This window comes from Physeter macrocephalus, chromosome 11, assembly GCF_002837175.3.
Source record: "Physeter macrocephalus isolate SW-GA chromosome 11, ASM283717v5, whole genome shotgun sequence".
Lineage (NCBI taxonomy): Eukaryota > Metazoa > Chordata > Mammalia > Artiodactyla > Physeteridae > Physeter > Physeter macrocephalus.
Window position 1 is genome coordinate 19,575,765 of NC_041224.1, and position 17,134 is coordinate 19,592,898.

The 17,134-nt window shown below is 37.8% G+C and overlaps 1 protein-coding gene across 1 annotated transcript in view; it reads left to right on the forward strand.

Moving 5' to 3' along the window:
- Nucleotides 1-2,043: 2,043 nt before the first annotated feature.
- NEBL (nebulette) overlaps nucleotides 2,044-17,134 on the forward strand; it is a 118,290-nt gene continuing 103,199 nt past the window's right edge. Inside the window, 4 exon segments of the mRNA XM_024129724.2 lie at nucleotides 2,044-2,135; nucleotides 2,229-2,300; nucleotides 9,749-9,853; nucleotides 11,797-11,907. Coding sequence (XP_023985492.1) covers nucleotides 2,055-2,135; nucleotides 2,229-2,300; nucleotides 9,749-9,853; nucleotides 11,797-11,907 — 369 coding nt within the window. The 5' untranslated portion in view covers nucleotides 2,044-2,054.

Below are 17,134 nucleotides of genomic sequence, written 5' to 3' on the forward strand. Positions count from 1 at the left end.
CAGGCGGACTCTCCACCACTGCGCCAGCAGGGAAGCCCCATCAATATGTTTTTCAAGGCCTATGATTTTAAAGTTAAGGTTTCCAATTTCAGCACCCTCGGGGCATTTCTTCTTGGCATTTTGCCGGTAAGCAGGATATGTGATGCCATTAAGTTAGCCTGTATTAAAAGTCATTTCATGAAACAATCAACTACTCTTATAGAACACAACGTTGTTTCAGAATAAAACAATGTTTCCCCAAGTAATATTTCACAGAATAATGTTAGTTTTCTAGAGTATGGGATATCAATAAAAAAATAGGTAAGTAGGTAGGTATGTAAGTAGGTAGGTAGATAGGTTAGATGAGATGAGATGAATAGGTTTCATATTTGGGAAATGCTGGGTTAAGCAAACTTAATAGTGTTCTTGGTTGTGGGTCTTCTTAGAGCTTCTAATGTGTCATTGTGCCATGTGGATCTCTAAGTGGCAGGCGGAGAGATTAGTATATGGGTTTCCCCAAACATGGTTGTTGAAGAAACCCCCTTTTCTTCTCCGAGTATTCTGTGGAACCTAAAGTTCCATAGAACACAATTTGAGAAATAATCTATACATGATGACTATATATATGACTATACATGATGACTGTATAGAATTTTTTTCTTTTCGGAATTTTTAGGCAAGGCCAAGGGAATTTTAAAAATTTAAAACTAAATATGATATTAAGAGAAGACAGTATTACTTGTCTACCTAGAATGATTTTTTTTAACTTGCTTTTTAATTAATTAATTTATTTATTTTTGGCTGTGTTGGGTCTTCGTTTCTGTGCGAGGGCTCTCTCTAGTTGCGGCAAGCGGGGGCCACTCTTCATTGCGGTGCGCGGGCCTCTCACTATAGAATGATGTATTTTTTGATTAAAGTTATATTTTATATCATTAGTTTCATTATTCACCTTAGGGTGTTTTTTTATTATGTCCCACACTGATATGCTATGGCTTTATAAATATTAATTTATCCTAGGATTTAAATAACCAAATTTGATAAATTGAGCTGTATAGTCTTAGAATTACCTCAATTGACATTAAAGGATTAGTTTTGAGAAATATATTTTAAGTTATATAACATATACCACACTATAAATATTGTTATAGTTTATTTTTCCAAACATTTCCAAGCATGTATTACACACTGAGAAATATACAAATAACTAGTGGATTTGTAAAAATTGACACAATGGGCAGAATTGAAAAAGGGTAATTATTATTTTTTGAAACGATGTTTCTAGAATTCTTAAATGATATATCAGCTTATGTTAACTGCAGCTTCTCATGTTTAATGATGTTTACAATTAAAATAATGCAATAGCAATATAAGATTAACAGTCATAATTAACTCAGAATAGATTCTTTGAAGTGGTTCAAAGGGTTTTTCATAATAAATTACTAGCCTTTAATCAGTTAATATAAAGTATTTTCTTTTAGACTGGAGAAGTACATATATGTCTCATAAAAAATTTAATTTAGGTTAATGAAATGAGTTTGAATGATCCAGATTGACCATACCAAATCCGGGATATGTCTGACATTCCAGTGAAAGCTTTATTTAGATGGAGTTGAGGAATCTTTGAGATAATAGGCTTTGCACTGTGCTATCTCGAGTGTTAGAGCTGAGTGGTTCACCCAGGATCTTTAAGTCTTTTTCAAACGATTTTATGAATGAATTGAATTCATGAAATATTAATAAGTTGTCTCTTTTGGATTTCTTAACCAGTTTAGAGAATGTTGACTTTAAACGTTCTCAAAATTGAATTTTGCCTGTTAAAATATTATTTCCACTTATGAGGCTAGCTCTGGCCGACCTCAGTGATGCTGTTCCATCCACTCACACCCCGCTGTGATAAGGAGGATGAAGTGTGAGCTAAATAGGGAGGAGGTCTGGGCACGGTCATTTTTGCCAGAACACAGAGATGCCAAGACCTCAAGGTGCTGTAGTATAGAAAAAGGTGCTGCACTAGTGAATTAAAAAATATATATATACACACACACACACACACACACACATATATAAAAAGAGTAGAAATGAGGGTCCCTGTATTTGAGGATGTAAAAGATGAAACTGAAGAAGAAAAAAGAGGGGAAGAAGAAAATGAAGAAGACAAGGTGGGTGAGAAGGCATTGCTGAAGAACGGTATTTGTTCCTCGAGGTCAATGATTAGAAAAATGTTTCCTTTTCTTTCTTTTTTTTCCGGACAGGTGTTCTTTAAGCCTGTTATTGAAGACCTGAGCATGGAATTGGCCAGAAGATGCACCGAACTCATTAGTGATGTAAGTGGCTTAAGTAATTTTTGTCTGATTTTGCAATTGCACGTGTGGCACTATTATGTCATAGAATCAGAGAGCTGAGGGGAAAACCCTGACATCATTTATTTAAAACACTGTGATTTTCCAGATCATGGAAATAAGTCCAGATATTTTAGGTGATTTTCCCAAGGTCTCCCAGACAGAGAATTTCTGTGGGGACAGGTCTCCGTGTTGTTAAGCCAGAATCTTGTCCCTTCTTGAATTTCACCGTCACTCTGGCATGAAATCATAAAACATCGAATTTCAGAACATACTCCATTGAGAGCCCAAAGCTTTTTTACAATTTGTATAATGATGTAATTTGTTTTGAGAGGACCTCTATCTAAATGAATGATTTTTAGCATTTGGGGGAACTTTTTTGGAATCTGATGGATTCAATAGTTTTCCAAACCAGAATCATGCATATACCTGCGTATAACACTTCTTAACAATTTAGGGTTCACGGATTACTGAACCGTGTGTTGAGAACCCTGAACTATATGACGATGACGGACGTTAGTGAAAAGGAGCATTTTTGTTGTGGCTTTTTTCGCTAACTGGGATCGGTTTATGTTATATTTCAAGGGAATTCTAGAATTATGGAATTAATTCATATGCATGTATCTATATGTTTATCTGTCTACCTATCTATCTGTAGTAAATATGTAAACTAGAATTACGGAAGCACAGGGAAATGTGTTCTTCACTCGGGATGAGAATTTAGATGATCCTCCTCTGAACAGTTGTAGGAAAGTCGCCGGTACACAGCAAAGGTGGCTCGTGAAGCGTGAGCGGGTGCCTGTCTTATTTAGAGAGGGGAGCAGAGAACTGGTTGTTTCTGTTGCTGTTAAGCAAAGTGATCAGAATATTCTACAAACGTTTGTTTGTGGAGGAAGTCAATCCTGGGCCTTACGGTCATGTGCCGGTCTGTTCTCTGAAGTCAGCCTGCGTGAGTCAGTTTAACAGTAACCCTGGGCAGGCTGGCTGGGCTCAGTTCCTCAAGGGCAGCATTTCTAATAGTAAGATTAAGAACTCGTAACACATCTGAAGTGTTTAGTAAATTGTCTGGAACATTGTGAGTACTCAAGAGATGCTAGCTGTTATTAACTACTGCCTCTGTAAATTAATTTTGTATCTGTCCAATCACATTTTATATATGATTCTGTATTCCCTTCTGGTTTGTCAGAAAGAGCCAAAGGGTGGTGGGAATCAGACCCCTTCCTGTATGTTTGACATGCAATGTAACCAGATTTTCAAGTGAGTATCTCTTTGTGCCATTGCTTAATAATAGTCACAAGCTAATGTATGTAAAAGTTCTTTGTAAACTGTAATAATAATGAAGTGATAATGACAACAACAGTGATAATAATATCAGCAACAGTTAAGATTTATTTAGTACTATGTGCCAGGCATTGCAACTTGGGAGATAGGTTCTCTTGTTTTCCCATTTTAGAGGTGAAGAAAAGAAGGCTCAGAGAGGTTAAGTAACCTCCTTGAGTCACACAGTTAAGCAGTGGGGAGTAGGACTTGAACACAAAGCCCTCTCTCTTAGCCAGTTTGCCGTGTTATCTCTCACTGTAGCTTTCATGCAGTTTACCTTAGCTTTATCATTATGTATTACACAAATATTAGTGATAGTGATGCGACCATTTAAAACCTTAAGTTCCATAACTCTGGAGATAGTACCTCTTCCAGTGTTGTTATGTTTTGTTTGAAGTGTATTTGTGGCTGAGCTAAATTATATTATATAAACCATTAAACTAAAGTGGCGACTTTAGTTAGTAGGTGATTTTGTTGGAGTTGTTTTGGATAAGAGCATCTCATCTCTCGGTGACTTCAGTCTTGTGGGGAGGGGCGATGGCCTTTACCGTTTTGCCAAAGCGAAAGCCACGTTATTCCACTGTCATGCAGGTGAAATCAAATGCGTGGGAGTAATTTCTGTTTAGTATAGGTTTATATTGCAAGGCAGAATGCCTGTACTACTTAAATACTTAGATCATATTGCTGTGATCTCGTTTATATCTGTGTACGTGTTTACATTTTTATTTCCAAAGAGAATTCCATACTTATTAAGATCCTGTTTTAATTTTTGGAGTTTTTATATCTACCAATGAACAGTCTGAACAATGACTTTGTTTCTAAAAACATAAAGAGTCTGTACAGTCATTTGAAAATTAGATTTTAATTTACCCTTTCTGGAAGGGTTTCCGGTGTTGGACTAGATCAAATTTCTGGTTTTTTAGAAGTGTGGTTAAATAATATTATCAAGTAGTAACTTGCTCATTCACTCTTGGTGTCATCAATGTTTTTATATGGAGCCGATGAACTTAAATTTGAAGTTCTTTTCTCTGTTGTTGTCTGCACGTCTAGATGGTTGTCTAAAATGTATATTTGAAATTGCATCAATACGGAGCTAAAAACAAATATAAAAAAGGACGAATTGAGTTAGATTGGAGCTCCAGTCAAGACTTTATTACGCCTCTGATCGTGCCCATCTGTTTGTGCTCACATTTAATTTAGTCCACCAGTCTTTGCCCAGGTCTCAATCTTAAAGGCAAAGCTTCAAGGACTTTAGTTTTGTTTTATAATCCTTTATATCCCAAGGGGGAATCCGTGTGTTTACCTGAGCCTCTTTGTTTGTTTGAAGGCAATCTGTTCCCAGCCTGTCACCATGTGAATTTGGTGTTTTGTCTGCCTGCTTTGTAGAGTCCTACATCTTGAAGCTTTAAGAAGGAGACTCACATTTTCTTGATCAAATCACACAGCTAGTGAGCCACTGACCCGGAATTTGGAACGAGGTCTGTCTGATTCCCAAACCTCGGCCACCACGATGTCCTTTCTCTGCTGCTGTGTGCCAGGCCCTCCACGTGCAATATTGTATTTCATGCCACAGCAAGCTAGTGCCATAGGTCCTATGAGCCTCAGTTCAGAGGTGGTGAAACCCAACATTGAGTAGCTTGTCTACGGTCACCTGGCTACTCAGGGGTGGGGACAAGATTCAGGTTTTAGGTCTGGCCTGGCCGGTAGCCACTGCCTACTCTGCCCCATTTTTCAAATGAGAAGGGTAGTTTTCTGGGTTTCTCTTCATGGAGCAGTCTCTCTACATCCCCTTCATTATCATTCTAATCATCCCTCTTTGGACCTCTTTTAGCTTTCATGTGTCTTTATCGGGATATAATAACCGGAACTGTGCACAGAAGTCCAGCTGTGGATGGCTGTGATTATGAGTGGGGAAGGATGATGTTTCTGCCCCCTTTGTGATGATATTTAGTGTTTCTTGGACTTAGGGCTGCAGAAAGCTGTCAGATCAACCTCAGTAAGGGCGTCATCCTCAGCCATTTTCAGTCCTAGTTTTTGACTTGTAGCTGATCACGTAGCGCCCATCCTCTTTTAATAGTTTGAATGATTTTTCCCTTGCTAGTGATGTAATCTGTAGTTTTCCGCCCTCTCGCACGGCCCTTTGAGAGCTTCCGCAGTTCATCTCTTTCAGTTTACCGTTTCCCTCTCCGTGAGAGCATGGGGTCATCAGCAGACCTGCAGACTTCGCTGCGTCATGCCCCTGCCAGATAATTTATTAAAATGTTAAATAAGAACGGCCTGGCAGTAAGTCCTGGGAGGGCTGCACTGTTTAGAATTCTCCATAGAAAGAAAGGTCTGTTTTTCAGATCAGGTGGCTTCATTTTGGGGGTCAGTATGCGGAATTTTTCCAAAAAAATTGTTTTTGCCTCGCCTAGTTTCTACTTTGCACATGCTCCACCCATGTTGTGGGGCTTTCCCTCTGCATAACTCACTTCCCAGTCTTGAAAGACACCTGGTCCTCTGAGGCAGCCTTTTTAATTTTTCTGTTAACCACGTAATGCTTTTTATTTCCCCAGATATCCTTTCTCTGTTACTTTGTCCTGTTACTCAGCTATCCAATCAATTCTTTGAATACATCAAACCTACTGACTACATTAAACAGTCAGAATCATGGATCTGGGAGCCTTTTGTAGGGTGGTCATAAAAAATAGTAGGTTAAAAGGGACCCTTTATATGTTTCTTGTAAATTAGGATAAAGAGTCTCTGCAGAGCAAATTAGTCCACATCTGCATGAAGTCTCTTGATTCAGTGTTTTGATTCAAACCTTTTTTAGGGTGTTCATTTGCGTGGCAGCAGAAAGAACATTTTCCAGGCAAGTGAGCATTGTTTGTTGTGGGTAAACCCTTCCAGTGCTGAAAACATGGAATTCCGTGGTTACCCCTCCAGAGGAAGCTCCGACGGTGTTAGGAAACCTGAGAGAGCAGCCGTGGCTCTGAGTGCTCCGGTTAACACACAGGGCAGGAGCCACAGTTCTGTCTTCTGGGGTTCACTGCATTTAGCCACCGTGGCTCCATTTGTGAAAAGCCTTCCTAGCTCCTTTTGGTTAAGAATGCTTCTAAGAGGAAACGTCCTCTAACATTTCTACATCTGTCATCTACTGTCAGCCATTAGCTGATCTCATAGTAAGTAAAAGAAACTAGGCTAGGAGGAGGAAGCTCCCTCACCTAATTTAACCCTAACTGTAGTTGAGACATGGTGGGATTAATGGGTGCGGTTAAAGCAGAAAGGAAATATTTAGGGCATCTTGTTGATCATTAAGTCATCAACTGTGGATTGTGTGTTGGTTGTGAGTGCACATGGCTGCTCGTAACAGGAAAATCCTAGCGCAGAGGCTTAACAGATGTCTATTTTTTTCACATCTGAATCCTGCAGGTAGGGGCTTCGGTCTTGGTGCAGTGGATGTTATCAGTCTCTCAGGAGCCTTTCCTTCTGCTTTGCCATCATTGGTGTTACGGCTTATTGTCTTATGATGGCATCATTGCGGCTGTTTCCCTGTGGTTGGGGAAGACAAAAGGCGGAAGGGCCAGGGTCAAAGGGCCATGTCAGCAAGTCTCTCCCTTTATACCAGCTACACCAGTAACAATGCTGGGAAGACTTCCAAGAATGTCTCATGGCCAGAGCTAGGCACTTGTCCTCCCCGGCCAATCACTGGCCAAGGGGAATGAGAAAACCGTGCCTAGTTCAGAGCAATTTGTCCTCTGGGGCTGGGGTAGGGGCATGTCTACTTTCATAAATACATTTGAGTTCTATTGTTAGCAAAGAAAGGGATTGGATAGGCAATCTATCCAATGGGTGGGACCATGGTTGTATTAGGAATTGACTGTCTACTCAGTGATTTTTATTTTACCTAAGATTTAGTATCAGTCATCGATGCAGTACCCTTTCATCCATTTTTTCCTCTTCTCCTGGTATAGGAAGGCTACTAATATGTAGTATTCTTTATATAAAAATTTAAGATCATTTGCTTATTGTCACTCATATTGTAAAATTCACTAGAAATACACGTGACAATAAGCATATAATACGTGTGTGTGTGTGTATCTTTTAAATAAAGACCAGAGAAAGGAATGGAGAGCACACTTAAGACTGAACTATTGGCCTGCATAGTAAAGGAAGTAAATACTTCACCCTTATCCCGAGCGCCTGTCCTGAACATTCTGCTCAGGTCAGAGCTTATCAGGAGGCCTGTAGCCATAGCACATACCTCTGCACTGCCGTGAAGAATGTGCACAGGAGAGGGAAGAGATGGTGGCGAAAAATAAAAATAATGAGCCAGACTTAAGCCTAATGATAGGTTATGTTCTCTCACACTTAATTATATAACGGAGATACCTTTTTTTTTTTCTCCTTATGATCAAAATAGCCTACTATTTATCATACTGCCATTAATGGTTTAATTACTAGTGACTGAGGAGGGTGATTTGCAGAGACCTAAAATTACGGCTAATCTCTGAGAAGAAAAAAAAAGCAATTTAGTGCTCAGATAAGATAAATATGTTCTAATGTTGATTTCATGAATAAAGCAAATGTTTAATGTGGTCAGCATCTGATATCTGAGTCATAGCCGTGAGATACTGCATTTTAAAAGAATGTTACTTAGTATGTTCGTGTCTGGTTATACTTCAGGTCAGATAATGCCCCTCAAATCAGGTTTGAATATGGTAAAATCTCTATGTCATGTTAAAGTGTAACGTCGGTATCAGTCATGATCTTTAAGAACCAGGTAGTGTATACAATTAAACTTCACTTTTAGGCTGTAATTAGGGAGACCATGTAATTTATCATCTGAACTAGAACATTTTTTTTGGCCTAAGTATTTATAGTCTTGGGTAGATAAACATGACTTTATTACAGGGTGATACAACTTTAGCAAATTATACCTTCGTCCTCTCAACTAGTCGTAAGTTTTGCCTGCTCAGTTTTTAGATTGGATGGCAGTTAGTGTGACAGTGGGATTATTTTAGGTCCCTCTCCATAGTTCCTGACCTCTTTTTGGTTCATGTGTCCGTGTGGGATCTTCCCCCAGATTAATTCTGGCCTCTCCCCAGGGGGAAAGGAGTGACTCCTTTCACTAGTGAGTTGGAGAGAAGAAATGAGCGTTGCCCAGCTAAGCCTCTCTGGACTTTGTCTTGCTCCTCTGCCTGCCCACCACAGGGGGCATTCTGCAATGATCTCCACCAGGTGGCAGGCTTCCTGGGTGGGTTCTATGCTTGGGGGTGGGGAGGAGGTTGGGGAGGCCTGTGGGTGCTCATAAATTGGGTAAGTTTGATTTGAGCATAATTAATTAGTAACAGGAAGCCCATTGTGGCCACAATTTAGGCCTCTTCCTCTAAGCCAGCATGTCTAGCTAATGATGCTAGAAGTATTCTCCATTTGCTTAATTTCTGCCTCTTCTTAATTGGTTACATCTGTCCTGATGACGCCTTGTTTTAAACCTAGAGGTAGGCAGCTATGTTTCTGTTTGACGGTAGGCTTACCTGTTAGGGTCTGTGGCTTAAAAGTAGCAGTAAACTAGGACAGTTGTACGAGTGGAATGGAGAACGTTTAATAATCATGCTGAACAAGCTGGGCAAACAGGACCCACAGTTACTGTGGGTCCAACACACATGATCCTTTTTCTGGTTTGTTTGTTTTTTTTAACTTTATTTTTTTATTAATTTTTATTGGAGTATAGTTGCTTTACAATGTTGTGTTAGTTTCTGCTGTACAGCACAGTGACTCAGTTGTACATATACATATATCCCCTCTTTTTCGGATTTCCTTCCCGCTTAGGTCGCCACAGCATTGAGTAGAGTTCCCTGTGCTGTACAGCAGGTTCTCATTAGCCAGCACACAGGATCCCTGATGATGACTAGAGCCTGGCTTATGTAGAGAGCAGCCTTTTCCCTCCTTTGCCTCGTCACCTTGGCTGCTCTGGGCTGGACGTCAGTTTATTTGATTTGGCCTGTTTTGAGCATCCTTCCACATTGGAGTATTTGCTTCAGAAAACAGATTTTCTCAAGTTAATTCTTCTGTTCAAAAAAGGAGCATTAAAATTGTTTTTCTTTCTCTTCTTATGTAAAATATTCTTTTAGATCCATTACAAAGAAGAGTATAAAAAGTCTAAAGACAAGTGTACGTTTGTGACTGACACGCCTATGCTAAAACATGTAAAACGTACTGGCGCTTTTATTTCTGAGGTAAGGTATCAAAACTTGCAAAATGGCTTTCATTTTCTATTTGTGTAAGTAAAAGTCTGTACATGATAGTTAGACAATAATATTTTTGAGAACACCGCTGAATGTTGGTAATATCTGTATAATTACATAATTCTGTGCACTATGTCAATTAACTCATGTAAACTGGTAAGTTTTATTATTTATGGTTGATATATTTTATTATATGTCTATTTTGACTCTAACCCTTTCTTATTTACATAAAATTACTCTTAAAAAGGGATATTTTTATTCAATAGAAAGTATTGGCAAAAGAGTTTTAGGAGTTCCATTATTTTATTTCTTAACAGACTTATTAGATATAAATGATTCAATATAATTTTGAAAATAAGTGAAACCAGCAGAGTCCATAAAATGTGGTATCTTTGGTAGGTAACTTTAAATCAGTTTGAACTCTTTTCGAGTAGGATCAGTTCAACAGAGATACCTGTTATGAAACCATAGAGTGAGAAATACACTACATTCATTTTCCAGCTGAAATATCATAGAGTCTTTTTCTGAGAGCATTTAGAACTGCAACTTACGTTGTCTTATAAAGCACAAGTTAACAGTGATTTCTGTGATGAGGCACTGCTGGTTTCTGTGAATATATCATTTCAAAGAGATAAACTTGAAAGGAAGATGATTAGATAGTGTTGTAAATAAATGACTGACCTCTAGTGTTTCGTAAGTTGTGTTGGAAAAAGATCAACATGATATTCTCGAGATTTTTTCTGTCAACATGAAAACATTTTGAAGAAAATTGGTAAATTTTAAGTACCCAAATCCAAAGAGTTATGGGAACGCAAGGCTTACACAGGCTATATGCTCAATAAATCAGCACTCAAATCTAGCTCCAAGTGGGAGTAACAGCAGGGACCTGTGGACAGAGTGGGGAAAAGCTCGGTTTTGTTTATTTGTGTTAGCTATTAGTTCTCCTGCACAGAGAAAAGGAAGAGGGCAATCTGTTATGTTCCTTTGAACTTAATGTTCCCAAGAGTAAATAGTGAATGAGTGTCTCTCTTTATGAGTAATGATTGAGATCACTTAGAGACAGTGCAGATTGCACGTGGGAAGGTGCACAAACAGCAAAAAAGCACCCCCTGCACCCCCACCCCGCCATTGTGGTGGAAGGAGTTCAGAGGACTTGAATAAAGGAATGTTGTCCTTTGCATTCAGGTTCTAGACTGTAAATTCTAATGACTTGTGTTTTCTGGAACAATTTAAATGTCTCCTTGTTCTCATATGTTTCTTTGCTGATCAAACCTGAAGTTGTCAATACATACAAATAGATTTACTTTGTGAAATGTGCATGGGTTTAAACAGAAAAATAGTCTTTATTATTTTTTGCCAAATTGATTTAAGGTTTTTAATTTGAGGTATAATTGACATTTAACATTTTATTAGTTTCAGGTGCACAGTGTACACGATTCGATACTTGCATGCACTCTGAAAGGATCACCACAATGTCTGGTTACCATCTGTCACCACACAGAGTCACACATCTTATTTCTTTTTGTTCCCTTGTGATGAGAACTTTTAATATCTCCTCTCCTAGCAACTTGCAAATGTGCAGTACGGTGTTATTAACTGTAGTCACCATGCTGGACCTTATGTCCCCATGTATTTATTTTATGACTGGAATTTTGTACCTCTTAACTCCTTTCACCCACTTCCCCCATCGCTCAACCCCCCCTCTCCCAGTCGTTATTTCCTTGCATGTTTCATTTAAAGGTTTTACCATGATAAACTGGATTTCTTTATCTTTCTTCGGATATGTTCATCAGGTTCAGTATCGAAGATTAAAATGGACTGTATATTTTTTAACTGATTCTGTTTCTGAAGAAAGTACTTTTTTTATTCTCTTTCAATATTCACAATAAAAAAAGCTAAGAAATATTTTTTCCCTTTTCTTTCTCCCCACCCAGGCAAAATACAAAGGCACCATTAAGGCGGACCTTTCCAATTCTCTTTATAAGCAGATGCCGGCCACAATTGACAGTGTCTTTGCAAGAGAAGTTACACAGCTACAGAGTGAGGTGTGGTTTTCCTGAATTATTATATAATTATGTAGACCAAACATATACCTAGTACAAATTGTTTAGCATTTTAAAAAGAGTGGTTTGTCTTAGACATTAAATACGGAGTGAAAAGTTGGAAGCGACTGATCCATGTGCTGTCAGCTGTCGCTGGTGGAATCAGATGATGACAAGGACCTGCCAGTATGTCAGTTACATGACGCTGTTTTTCCTAGTCCCATTCACCACTACTAATAGAGCAAATTTGAATCTTATTTAGACAGTTTACTTAGATTACAATCTTATAGCAAATATTAAACTAGTCTCTAACTATGATCTTTAAGTGGAGAACATTCCAGTAGCTTTTTATTAAAAGTTGTGTAAAGAGTTAATGGTTAAATTCAGGATCCACAGATCTGTGGTCCATCAGTGAGGCCAGTGGTTCCTGAATTTCTTCTCCATGGATGGTGTTTTTCACTTGGTAGAATATCTCAGGCTACCAAAAAAGAGCCTCCACCGGGCGGAAATGGCCATTTTAGTGATTGCAAGTTGCAGATGAACTTAAGAACTGTCATCATGTAAACTCATTTTGAATCCACAAGAGTTTAGGAGTAATTTTCCCTTTATAGTACATCAACACAGAAGGAATCCTTAATGCACTTAATCTATTGTGTTTCTTAAAACAGAATTTCAAAGCAGAATATTTCGCCTCTTTCTCACTCCTATTATTGCTTTGTTTTCTTCATAGCACGATCTGATTTTTTTTTTTTTGGGGGGGTTACTTTATTAATCCCTAAGAGATCAGGGACCTTATCTGTCTTGTTCCCTGCTTCACCTCTGTGCTTAGAACAGTCCCTGGAAAACAGGGAGGATTCAGTAAATACTTATAAAATGGATTTTTGTTCAATTTATTGATTTCCTTTCTAAGGAGATGTTTCCTTTTACATAGTTTATGTTTTTCATGCTACATTTTTGGTTTTTAATAATAAATCCAAAGAAATGCTTACTATGCGTCAGGTACTGTTCTGTGCATTTCACATATATTTATATCATTTAATCCTCACAACTGCATGAGATATCCTCATTTTGGAGATGTAGAAACTGAAGCACAGAGAGGTTAGGTAACTTGCCCAAGGTCACACAGCTAATACATGGCAGAGCCAGCACATGAACATGGATAGATTGGCTCCAGAGTCTGGGTTCTTAACTGTACCCCTTACCACCTCTTTTTACTATTTCTATCCCTCTTTTTCTTATTAAACAAATTACTTCTCTTTTCAGAATCTTTTTACTTTTAAGTAGAGGATACCTAGATAATTTTAAAATAGTCTGAAAATAGATTACTCTTGAACAATACCAAGTATTGTTATCCTTTGCAGAATATCTTTAAGTACTTCATTATCACAAACTTAAATGTCCACTGTGTACCCAGCTTGGCAGTAAGCTAATCTCAGCCGTGCACATGAGGCTAAAAATATATGTCAGGGTTCTGCGTGGCTGACCATGACTAATATGCCCCCTTTTTTTCCTGCCAACACCTGGTAACCCAGCCACTTGCTGATCACATGGACTACTTTATAAAGCAAGCAATTACAACACTTGATATTTGACAACATTTATGCAATAATAATAATAATAATAAGCAACAATTACGCGATAAAGAAAAGAAACAATCTTTTCTTATTTTTATACTTGGGAAGGTAAGATTTTCAGATATTTACATCCTAATTGCTTTGGAAGGGCACAACTTTTCTCAAATTTTTATGGCATAAACACATCTATAGTACACAAATATGTGCACATAGAACTTAACATACAAAATAATCCATATTGTATATTTTGGAATCTATCTCTTTTTTTCCAGAGTAGGTTATCACTTACATTAGAATATGCACCCTAGGAAGGATATATGTGTGCTCTCAAGGAGCAGCACTGCCCGGTGTTATAATCAGTCACTGAACTTGTTAGAAAGGAAAAACCTGGATTCCGAAGAAGGTATCTATTTCAAAGATTTATGTAATTGTAGTAACATTGCTTTTAGATTTACATAAATCTATTTTATTATTGTTAAAATTGCAATTCTCAGTTGCCTAATAAGACAGGCAAGAAAGTAGAACTATTTGATAGTGTCTGTGATCATTATAGAACTAACCTTTCACTCTGTCCAAATAGTATCAGATTTGTGCCAACCTGAATTAGAGTATTAGTATTAGGCAAATACTAAAATTTAACTGTGTTCCAGCTTCTCTTGAAAAGTACCCTAAACTTTTGACGTTGGAACAAAAGATTATCTTAAAATCAATTTGCGGACATTCTCAGGTGCTTACGTTCAAACTAGACTGATGAGGTGAAGTTAGCTAGGTTAATACTCCTTGTAGAAAATGGCTGATAGGAAGAAACGCCTTAAAGAGAGAGAGAGAGAGACAGATGTGGAGATTTTAGGAAGCCATTGTGCTAGATGATTCTCATTAAAAATTTTACAAGCAAAGATCACAAAGAAATCTTCTGGAAATGGATGGGCTGTGCCGTGAAGTGCTGTGACCCTTCTCACCAGGGCTGTCTCAAGCAGAGACTAAATAATCCCTTATCACAGAAGTGATACAGGCTACTCAGGCATCCGAACTGAGGAGATTTATGAGAGCTTATGTTTTTATCTACAGTGGCCACAAGGTCCTGTTTCAGGAGCTTCAGGGCTGCCTGTGCTATGGGATTAAAAGTACATTTACCTATATAGTAGTTATGGAATATACTGTAAATCAGAAATATATGTATATATGAGATATAAACATATAAGATGAAATATATAACATAAATGTGTGTATTATTTGCATAAACATATTTACATATAATTTATATAAGACTACTGCAAGCATCTTCCACTAGTTAGGCAACTAGTGCCATAGCAACCTTAATTCACAAGGTTGGAAGAAAACAGTATTAATCTAGGGAAATGCCACACAATAGTGACAAATCCTAAGAAATCAAATTTATCAGAAAATTTATTAGTGTGACATAATTTTCCATTAGCTATTTTAAGGACGAAAAGTAATATGATAAAGTTCAGCTGCCTCCAATTTGATGTAATCTTGATTCTAAAGTGGTGCTTAGCAGCAGCTATAAATGAAGTGACTATTTTAATGCTGCAAGTAGAAAATTACGTAGCCTTTTTAAGAAAGAGTGCTTTTTAAACTTGGGCTTGAGGACTCACCACTTCTATGATAACCCACAAAATGATCAGCTGCATCGGTTATGTTTGTAAGTTCACAAGTACCATAGTCAAAAACGCAAAATCAACCAGGCATCCAGCAAAAAGGAGACAGGCATATGCTAGTTTTTTTTTTCCCTTATAACAGATCTCAGAGAAGTTGTTTCTTGGCTTAAGAGACTTGGCCACTCACTAAACTCCTTCCTCCCCACAAGTTATACTATGTAATGTAATGAAACTGAGATAATGGACTTTCTCAGTCTGAATGGAGGTTCTTAATGGGTTTCCTGTTTAACATAATTAATTGGTGAAAATGTAAAAGAGATGTTCATCAGAATTAGATATCCTGATGGATTAAATCAGCGGACAGACTCTAGCAAGATGAATTATCCCTGGAATAATGTGAGGTGCTGTATGCAAGGCCTGATAATCAACCAGATGTGGGAACAGGGCTGAGCAGGAGTGAACAAGACTTAGGGGCATTAGCTGACAGAAATCTCAACACAGTAATCAAAAGGAAAATGGTGTGATCCATGGATGTGTTAATAGCATATAGCACATTTGAGATGATAACCTAGATTAAACTGAACAGTTCTAATTAGGATAGGTCAGGCCATATCCGGGATATTGTGGACACCTTAAGAAAGAGGTGGAAAAGTTGGAATTGTACTTCGGAGAGCATTTAGAGTGTGCAGGGGTTCAGTACCTTAATCTGTGCAGACAGGTCCGGGGGATGGAAGCCACTGACAGCTGTGTTCCCACGTTTGGAGTTCTGTCCTGTGAACCAGATTCTTCCCTTATGGCCAAATGGATGCAGCTCTGGGGAGATAGACTTGAGTTTCATTAAAGGAGGAACTTTGTATCAGCATCTTCAAAACTTAGAGACTGTGATACCCAGGTTGAGTTCTCTTTCACTGGAAGTTTTCAAGAAAAGCTCCGTGGGGGAAGCCAGAGAAGGGATTTGAACATTGATGTTTGTGCTAGATGACTTTCCCTTTTTTTTGGTAGGATTGGATGCTTTTACTTAAAAAATTATTTTTGTAATTATCACTTTAATCCTTTAGACAAGTATATTATCTAAGTTAAGTGGGTGGTTAATTCTACTTATTAAAGCCTACGAGGAGTTTAAGCTCATGAGAATGTTTAATAAACTCACTTATTCATTCATTCACTAAACATTTATTGCATTTCTGTTCTGTGTCATTCAGTATGACTGGCACAGGATATTTAAAAGATATGTAAGATACGGACACAGCTCAAAAGGAGCTCATGTTGGTAAAAAGTTTTCCCTTAAGTGTAACTGTATTCTTTCATTAAAGATTAGATCTTGTTTTGTTCTTGGTGACCACTGTTCTAGTTTTTCTTTTTTAAGTTACCTTTATTCTGTGCCAAGTAATTCCAATTCCATTTAATATCTTATTATTAAACTTTTAATATATATATTTTAAATTAATTTAAAAATAATTCATTAATTTATTCTTGTTTTGTTCTCATCCGTTTAGTTATTCTTGTTTTTTTTCTTCACTTTTTTATACAGTATGTTCTCATTAGTCATCAATTTTATACACATCAGTGTATACATGTCAATCCCAATCGCCCAATTCATCACACCACCATCCCCACCCCCCCGCGGCTTTCCCCCCTTGGCGTCCAGACGTTTGTTCTCTACATCTGTATCTCAACTTCTACCCTGCAAACCAGTTCATCTGTACCATTTTTCTAGGTTCCACATACATGCGTTAATATACGATATTTGTTTTTCTCTTTCTGACTTACCTCACTCTAGATCCATCCACGTCTCTACAAATGACCCAATATCCTTCCTTTTTATGGCTGAGTAATATTCCATTGTATATATGTACCGCATCTTCTTCATCCATTCATCTGTCGATGGGCATTTACGTTGCTTCCGTGACCTGGCTATTGTAAATAGTGCTGCAGTGAACATTGGGGTGCATGTGTCTTTTTGAATTATGGTTTTCTCTGGGTATATGCCCAGTAGTGGGATTGCTGGATCATATGGTAATTCTATTTTTAGTTTTT